The following is an 8110-nucleotide window of genomic DNA, read 5'->3' as shown; positions in this document are numbered from 1 at the left end:
CTGCCACATCCTGACCAAAACTAACACAATTACGCCCTCTGCTGGTCAGGACGTGACACATTATGTCTACAGTCGTGGCCAAAAAGTTTTGAGAATGACACAAATATTAATTTCCACAAAGTTTGCTGCTTCAGTGTCTTTAGATATTTTTGTCAGATGTTACTATGGAATACTGAAGTATAATTACAAGCATTTCATAAGTGTCAAAGGCTTTTATTGACAATTACATGAAGTTGATGCAAAGAGTCAATATTTGCAGTGTTGTCCCTTCTTTTTCAAGACCTCTGCAATCCGCCCTGGCAGGCTGTCAATTAACTTCTGGGCCACATCCTGACTGATGGCAGCCCATTCTTGCATAATCAATGCTTGGAGTTTGTCAGAATTTGTGGGTTTTTGTTTGTCCACCTGCCTCTTGAGGATTGACCACAAGTTCTCAATGGGATTAAGGTTTGACCATGTGAGCCGGTAATAAACAACACAACACAGACCAAATGTCCAGGGCCCTAGTGTGTGTCCAGGGCCCTAGTGTGTGTCCAGGGCCCTAGTGTGTGTCCAGGGCCCTAGTGTGTGTCCAGGGCCCTAGTGTGTGTCCAGGGCCCTAGTGTGTGTCCTAGTGTGTGTCCAGGGTCCTAGTGTGTGTCCAGGGCCCTAGTGTGTGTCCAGGGCCCTAGTGTGTGTCCAGGGCCCTAGTGTGTGTCCAGGGCCCTAGTGTGTGTCCTAGTGTGTGTCCAGGGTCCTAGTGTGTGTCCAGGGTCCTAGTGTGTGTCCAGGGTCCTAGTGTGTGTCCAGGGCCCTAGTGTGTGTCCAGGGCCCTAGTGTGTGTCCAGGGCCCTAGTGTGTGTCCTAGTGTGTGTCCAGGGTCCTAGTGTGTGTCCAGGGCCCTAGTGTGTGTCCAGGGCCCTAGTGTGTGTCCAGGGCCCTAGTGTGTGTCCTAGTGTGTGTCCAGGGTCCTAGTGTGTGTCCAGGGCCCTAGTGTGTGTCCAGGGCCCTAGTGTGTGTCCTAGTGTGTGTCCAGGGTCCTAGTGTGTGTCCAGGGCCCTAGTGTGTGTCCAGGGCCCTAGTGTGTGTCCAGGGCCCTAGTGTGTGTCCAGGGCCCTAGTGTGTGTCCAGGGCCCTAGTGTGTGTCCAGGGCCCTAGTGTGTGTCCTAGTGTGTGGCCAGGGCCCTAGTGTGTATCCAGGGCCCTAGTGTGTGTCCAGGGCCCTAGTGTGTGTCCAGGGCCCTAGTGTGTATCCAGGGCCCTAGTGTGTGTCCAGGGCCCTAGTGTGTGTCCAGGGCCCTAGTGTGTTTCCAGGGCCCTAGTGTGTGTCCAGGGCCCTAGTGTGTGTCCAGGGCCCTAGTGTGTGTCCAGGGCCCTAGTGTGTGTCCAGGGCCCTAGTGTGTGTCCAGGGCCCTAGTGTGTGTCCTAGTGTGTGGCCAGGGCCCTAGTGTGTATCCAGGGCCCTAGTGTGTGTCCAGGGCCCTAGTGTGTGTCCAGGGCCCTAGTGTGTGTCCAGGGCCCTAGTGTGTGTCCAGGGCCCTAGTGTGTATCCAGGGCCCTAGTGTGTATCCAGGGTCCTAGTGTGTATCCAGGGTCCTAGTGTGTATCCAGGGCCCTAGTGTGTATCCAGGGTCCTAGTGTGTATCCAGGGTCCTAGTGTGTGTCCAGGGCCCTAGTGTGTATCCAGGGCCCTAGTGTGTGTCCAGGGCCCTAGTGTGTGTCCAGGGCCCTAGTGTGTTTCCAGGGCCCTAGTGTGTGTCCAGGGCCCTAGTGTGTGTCCAGGGCCCTAGTGTGTGTCCAGGGCCCTAGTGTGTGTCCAGGGCCCTAGTGTGTATCCAGGGCCCTAGTGTGTATCCAGGGTCCTAGTGTGTATCCAGGGTCCTAGTGTGTATCCAGGGCCCTAGTGTGTATCCAGGGTCCTAGTGTGTATCCAGGGTCCTAGTGTAAAGCTGGCTGTGTTTAACACTGTCAGTTGTTTTCTCATGGGGTCTAGATGGTCTCAGCCTTTTTATGACAGCTGGTAACGTAAAGAACGCTTTAAATACGGAGATTTATTCATACATCATGTTTCACGTCTTTTACAATGTGACTGTGTTCTGCTGCCGCAGGGCTTTCTCTCGTGCCATGCTGGAGAGGAAGATCGGAGTGGTGGTGGTAGGGTTCCCTGCTACGCCCATCACCGAGGCACGGGCACGCTTCTGTCTGTCTGCTACACACACCAAGGCCATGCTCGACCAGGTGAGCACACACACACACACACACACACACACACACACGGAGAGAGATGCAAACACACACAAAGAGACACACACACACAGAGACACAAACACACACACACACACGGAGACACACACACACACAGAGAGAGACGCAAACACACAGAGACACGCACACACACACACACACACAGAGATGCGCACACACACACACACAGAGATGCAAACACACACACACACAGAGACACACACAGAGATGCAAACACACACACAGAGAGACACACACACAGAGACACACACACACAGAGACGCACACACACACACAGAGACACACACAAACACACACACAGAGAGACGCAAACACACACACACACGTCTGTACATAGTCAAAAGCTTTCCTTGAATTTGTGTCGGTCCAGTGGTCAGGTATAGAGGTCGACCGATTATTGGAGGACCCCCCCCAAAAAAAACGATGCCGATTAATCGGCCGATTTCTAGATATATTTGTAGTAATGACAATTACAACAATACTGAATGAACAATAACACTTTTATTTTAACTTAATACATAAATAAAATATATTTAGTGTCAAATTAATAATGAAACATGTTCAATTTGGTTTAAATAATGCAAAAACAAAGTGTTGGAGAAGAAAGTAAAAGTGCAATATGTGCCATGTAAAAAAGCTAACGTTTAAGGTCCTTGCTCAGAACATGAGAACATATGAAAGCTGGTGGTTCCTTTTAACATGAGTCTTCAATATTCCCAGGTAAGAAGTTTTAGGTTGTAGTTATTATAGGAATTATAGGACTATTTCTCTATATCATTTGTATTTCATATACCTTTGACTATTGGATGTTCTTATAGGCACTATAGTATTGCCAGCCTAATCTCGGGAGTTGATAGGCTTGAAGGCATAAACAGCGTAATGCTTGAGGCACAGCGAAGAGCTGCTGGCAAATGCAGGAAAGTGCTGTTTGAATGAATGCTTACGAGCCTGCTGCTGCCTACCACCGCTCAGTCAGACTGCTCTAACAAATATCAAATCATAGACTTAATTATAATATAATAAACACACAGAAACACGAGCCTTAGGTCATTAATATGGTCAAATCTGGAAACTATCATTTAGAAAACAAATGTTTATTCTTTCAGTGAAATACGGATCCGTTCTGTATTTTATCTAACGGGTGGCATCCCTAAGTCTAAATATTGCTGTTACATTGCACAACCTTCAATGTTATGTCATAATTATGTAAAATACTGGCTCCTTGCTGCACTCGAGTAACAGGTAGTCAGCCTGCCAGGCAGTCTTCTCGTGGATTGCAATTTAATCGGCCATAATTGGCCATGCCGATTAATCGGTCGACCTCTAGTCAGGCATTCTACCACTGTGTACTCTCTGTTTAGGGACAAATAGCATTCTAGTTTGCTCTGTTTTTTTGTTAATTCTTTCCAATGTGTCAAGTAATTATCTTTCTGTTTTGTCATGATTTGGTTGGGTCTAATTCTGTTGCTGTCCTGGGGCTCTGTGGGGTCTGTTTGTGTTTGTGAACAGAGCCCCAGGACCAGCTTGCTTAGGGGACTCTTCTCCAGGTTCATCTCTCTGTAGGTGATGGCTCTGTTACGGAAGGTTTGGGAATCGCTTCCTTTTAGGTGGTTGTAGAATTTAACGGCTCTTTTCTGGATTTTTGATAATTAGCTGGTATCGGCCTAATTCTGCTCTGCATGGATTATTTGGTGTTTTACGTTGGACACAGAGGATATTTTGGTGTTTGTCCCATTTTGTGAATTCTTTGTGTTGTTTGTTGAGAGTTTTCCAATTTTCCCAGAAGTGGTTAGAATCTATGGATTCTTCAGTTACATTGAGCTGATTTCTGACGTGCTGTTCCTTCTTTATCCGTAGTGTATTTCTGTATTGTTTTTAGTGCAGGGTTATCGGAGAGAGAGAGAGAGGGAAAAAAAAAAGATTTGTATTTTTTGGGGTTCAATTTTTATTTTCATTTGGGAAATCTGTTCAAGTATTTCCACGCACAACAGAGAGACACGTAACGATATACAAATGTAAAACAAGGTTTGAAATGATTACGTTTTAGTCAAATATTATGTCTGTTTGGGCTTCTTGCGGTCAATTTACGGTCTAGTAGTTATTTGTAATTATGTTCTGGCCCTCGACCACTAAAGAAATCCACAGCTGAATCTAGTTGTTTAGTGATTCAACATAGTGAAGATCTCAGGTTTTCTGGGTCTCTATGATTTTGGTTGGACAGGTTTCTACATTTCTTCCTTAGGTTTTTGCATTCTTTATCACTGAACGATCATTTTGGGGTAAGAAATATTCTCTTAGGTCTGAGTATTTGTCACAGTGTAATAGGAAATGCAGCTCTGTCTCTACCTCTCCCCTGGAGCAGAGTGAGCACAGCCTGTCCTCTCTGGGCAGCCAGACTGTCCTCTCTGGGCAGCCAGACTGTCCTCTCTGGGCAGCCAGACTGTCCTCTCTGGGCAGCCAGACTGTCCTCTCTGGGCAGCCAGACTGTCCTCTCTGGGCAGCCAGGTTGGTCTGTGACGACCGGTCTCTATAGCCAGACTGTCCTCTCTGAGTCTCTACCTAGTCAGTGTTTTCCATCAGTCACAGTGGTCAGATAATCTGCCACCATGTACTGTACCTCCTCTCTCCCTCTCTCTCCCTTTCTCTCTCCCTCCCTCTTCCTCTCCCTCTCTCTCTCTATCTCTCTCCCTCCCTCCCTCCCTCCCTCCCTCCCTCTCTCTCTCTCTCTCCCCCTCCCTCTCGCCCTTTCTACCTCCCTCCCTCTCTCCCCCTCCTTCTCTCTCTCTCTCCCCCTCGCCCTTTCTACCTCCCTCCCTCTCTCCCTCTCTCCCCCTCCCTCTCGCCCTCTCTCTCTCTCCCCCTCCCTCTCGCCCTTTCTACCTCCCTCCCTCTCTCCCCTTCCTTCTCTCCCTCTCTAACAGTATATTTTCTCTTCCCCCCCCCAGGTGTTGTTTGATCTGAACCAGTTAGGAGATGATTTGTGTCTGAAGTTCTCCCGGAGGAAATATTCTCCTCGTCCACAACAACAACACAACGACGACGACACGACAACGACAACGACGACACAGACTTTGAGCAGGACAGTCAGCTAATAGACTGATAGGATGACCCCTGACCTTTGCACTGAGAGAATGTTATGGTGGTTCCATGGCAACAGGGAATAGCCATATGTCCTAATAATGTGTCCTTTACCCTAAAGTGTGCACTCCGACCCCACGAATATAAAAAGCATTGGATTGGTGTAAGCATGGGTTAGACAGTATCCGCCATTTTGTCTTGTACCAGTCCATAATGGAAAGTGAACAGGTCACACAAAGACAGATTGTTGGGATACTGAGTGGGCCTCTGTCTTCCCTGAGACCCCACTCTCTCAATACACAGAGAGAGTGGGGTCTCATCTCTACCAGTCCAATACACAGAGAGAGTGGGGTCTCATCTCTACCAGTCCAATACACTGAGAGAGTGGGGTCTCATCTCTACCGGTCTAATACACAGAGAGAGTGGGGTCTCATCTCTACCAGTCCAATACGCTGAGAGAGTGGGGTCTCATCTCTACCAGTCCAATACACAGAGAGAGTGGGGTCTCATCTCTACCAGTCCAATACACAGAGAGAGTGGGGTCTCATCTCTACCAGTCCAATACACTGAGAGAGTGGGGTCTCATCTCTACCAGTCCAATACGCTGAGAGAGTGGGGTCTCATCTCTACCAGTCCAATACACAGAGAGAGTGGGGTCTCATCTCTACCAGTCCAATACGCTGAGAGAGTGGGGTCTCGTCTCTACCGGTCTAATACACTGAGAGAGTGGGGTCTCATCTCTACCGGTCTAATACACTGAGAGAGTGGGGTCTCATCTCTACCGGTCTAATACACTGAGAGAGTGGGGTCTCATCTCTACCGGTCTAATACACAGAGAGAGTGGGGTCTCATCTCTACCAGTCCAATACACAGAGAGAGTGGGGTCTCATCTCTACCGGTCTAATACACTGAGAGAGTGGGGTCTCATCTCTACCGGTCTAATACACAGAGAGAGTGGGGTCTCATCTCTACCAGTCCAATACACAGAGAGAGTGGGGTCTCATCTCTACCAGTCCAATACACAGAGAGAGTGGGGTCTCATCTCTACCAGTCCAATACACAGAGAGAGTGGGGTCTCATCTCTACCAGTCCAATACGCTGAGAGAGTGGGGTCTCGTCTCTACCAGTCCAATACACTGAGAGAGTGGGGTCTCATCTCTACCAGTCCAATACACTGAGAGAGTGGGGTCTCATCTCTACCGGTCTAATACACAGAGAGAGTGGGGTCTCATCTCTACCAGTCCAATACACTGAGAGAGTGGGGTCTCATCTCTACCAGTCCAATACACAGAGAGAGTGGGGTCTCATCTCTACCAGTCTAATACACAGAGAGAGTGGGGTCTCATCTCTACCAGTCCAATACACAGAGAGAGTGGGGTCTCATCTCTACCAGTCCAATACGCTGAGAGAGTGGGGTCTCGTCTCTACCAGTCCAATACACAGAGAGTGGGGTCTCATCTCTACCAGTCCAATACACTGAGAGAGTGGGGTCTCATCTCTACCAGTCTAATACACTGAGAGAGTGGGGTCTCATCTCTACCAGTCCAATACACAGAGAGAGTGGGGTCTCATCTCTACCAGTCCAATACACAGAGAGAGTGGGGTCTCATCTCTACCAGTCCAATACACAGAGAGAGTGGGGTCTCATCTCTACCGGTCTAATACACTGAGAGAGTGGGGTCTCATCTCTACCGGTCTAATACACTGAGAGAGTGGGGTCTCATCTCTACCAGTCCAATACACAGAGAGAGTGGGGTCTCATCTCTACCAGTCTAATACACTGAGAGAGTGGGGTCTCATCTCTACCAGTCCAATACACAGAGAGAGTGGGGTCTCATCTCTACCAGTCTAATACACAGAGAGAGTGGGGTCTCATCTCTACCAGTCTAATACACTGAGAGAGTGGGGTCTCATCTCTACCGGTCTAATACACTGAGAGAGTGGGGTCTCGTCTCTACCAGTCCAATACACAGAGAGAGTGGGGTCTCATCTCTACCAGTCCAATACACTGAGAGAGTGGGGTCTCATCTCTACCGGTCTAATACGCTGAGAGATTGGGGTCTCATCTCTATCTTATACAACCATAAGGAAAGTCCAGTGCCAACGGTGATGGCTGCTGCTCCATGCTGTATATAGCAGTATGTGTTCACATTACAATATCAATTAAGAGATCATATACATTTCTTGTCGTTATACAAGACAACCAATAATCCCAGGCTGTCACTGGAACTGAGAATGTTTTGTTAACTGGTTGGCACGATTTAAATTGTTCAAGGAATTAATGTATCTGATTTAAATAAATGTTATGTTAATTAATGTATCTGATTTAAATAAATGTTATGTTAATTAATGTATCTGATTTAAATAAATGTTATATTCATTAATGTATCTGAGTTAAATAAATGTTACATTAATTAATGTATCTGATTTAAATAAATGTTATATTAATTAATGTATCTGAGTTAAATGTTACATTTGTTGAATCTTTGGCATCATTAAATTGAAGACTGTGATTTTATCAAATCAATTCTTTGGAATTATTATTACGTGATTAAACTTACCATGTAACTGTAATTAACTAGGAAGTTGGGGCACCAAGGAAAATCTTAAGATTACAAAGTTATAATTTTCCTAACATAACTCTTCAGATATTTTAACATCTGATCAATTAGTCTTCGAATTAATGAATTATTCTTTACCTCACGTTAGTCTCATTCCAAACATCGTAAATTGTTTATCTGCACGAACCCAGTTTTTACTATGAATCATCCATACATCAATTGTCTTA

At 46.8% G+C, this 8110-nt stretch overlaps 1 protein-coding gene across 1 annotated transcript in view; it reads left to right on the top strand.

Moving 5' to 3' along the window:
• The window catches only part of LOC106591118 (serine palmitoyltransferase 3), a 103934-nt gene extending 96085 nt beyond the window's left edge, over positions 1-7849 (top strand). The window contains exons 11-12 of the mRNA XM_045710244.1: positions 2088-2217; positions 5190-7849. Coding sequence (XP_045566200.1) covers positions 2088-2217; positions 5190-5336 — 277 coding nt within the window. The 3' untranslated portion in view covers positions 5337-7849. The remainder of the gene's footprint in view (positions 1-2087; positions 2218-5189) is intronic.
• Positions 7850-8110: the final 261 nt, after the last annotated feature.

Source organism: Salmo salar, chromosome ssa28 (assembly GCF_905237065.1).
Source record: "Salmo salar chromosome ssa28, Ssal_v3.1, whole genome shotgun sequence".
Taxonomy (NCBI): Eukaryota; Metazoa; Chordata; class Actinopteri; order Salmoniformes; family Salmonidae; genus Salmo; species Salmo salar.
The sequence above is the reverse complement of the archived record's forward strand: the minus strand, read 5'-3'. Positions and strand labels throughout refer to the sequence as shown.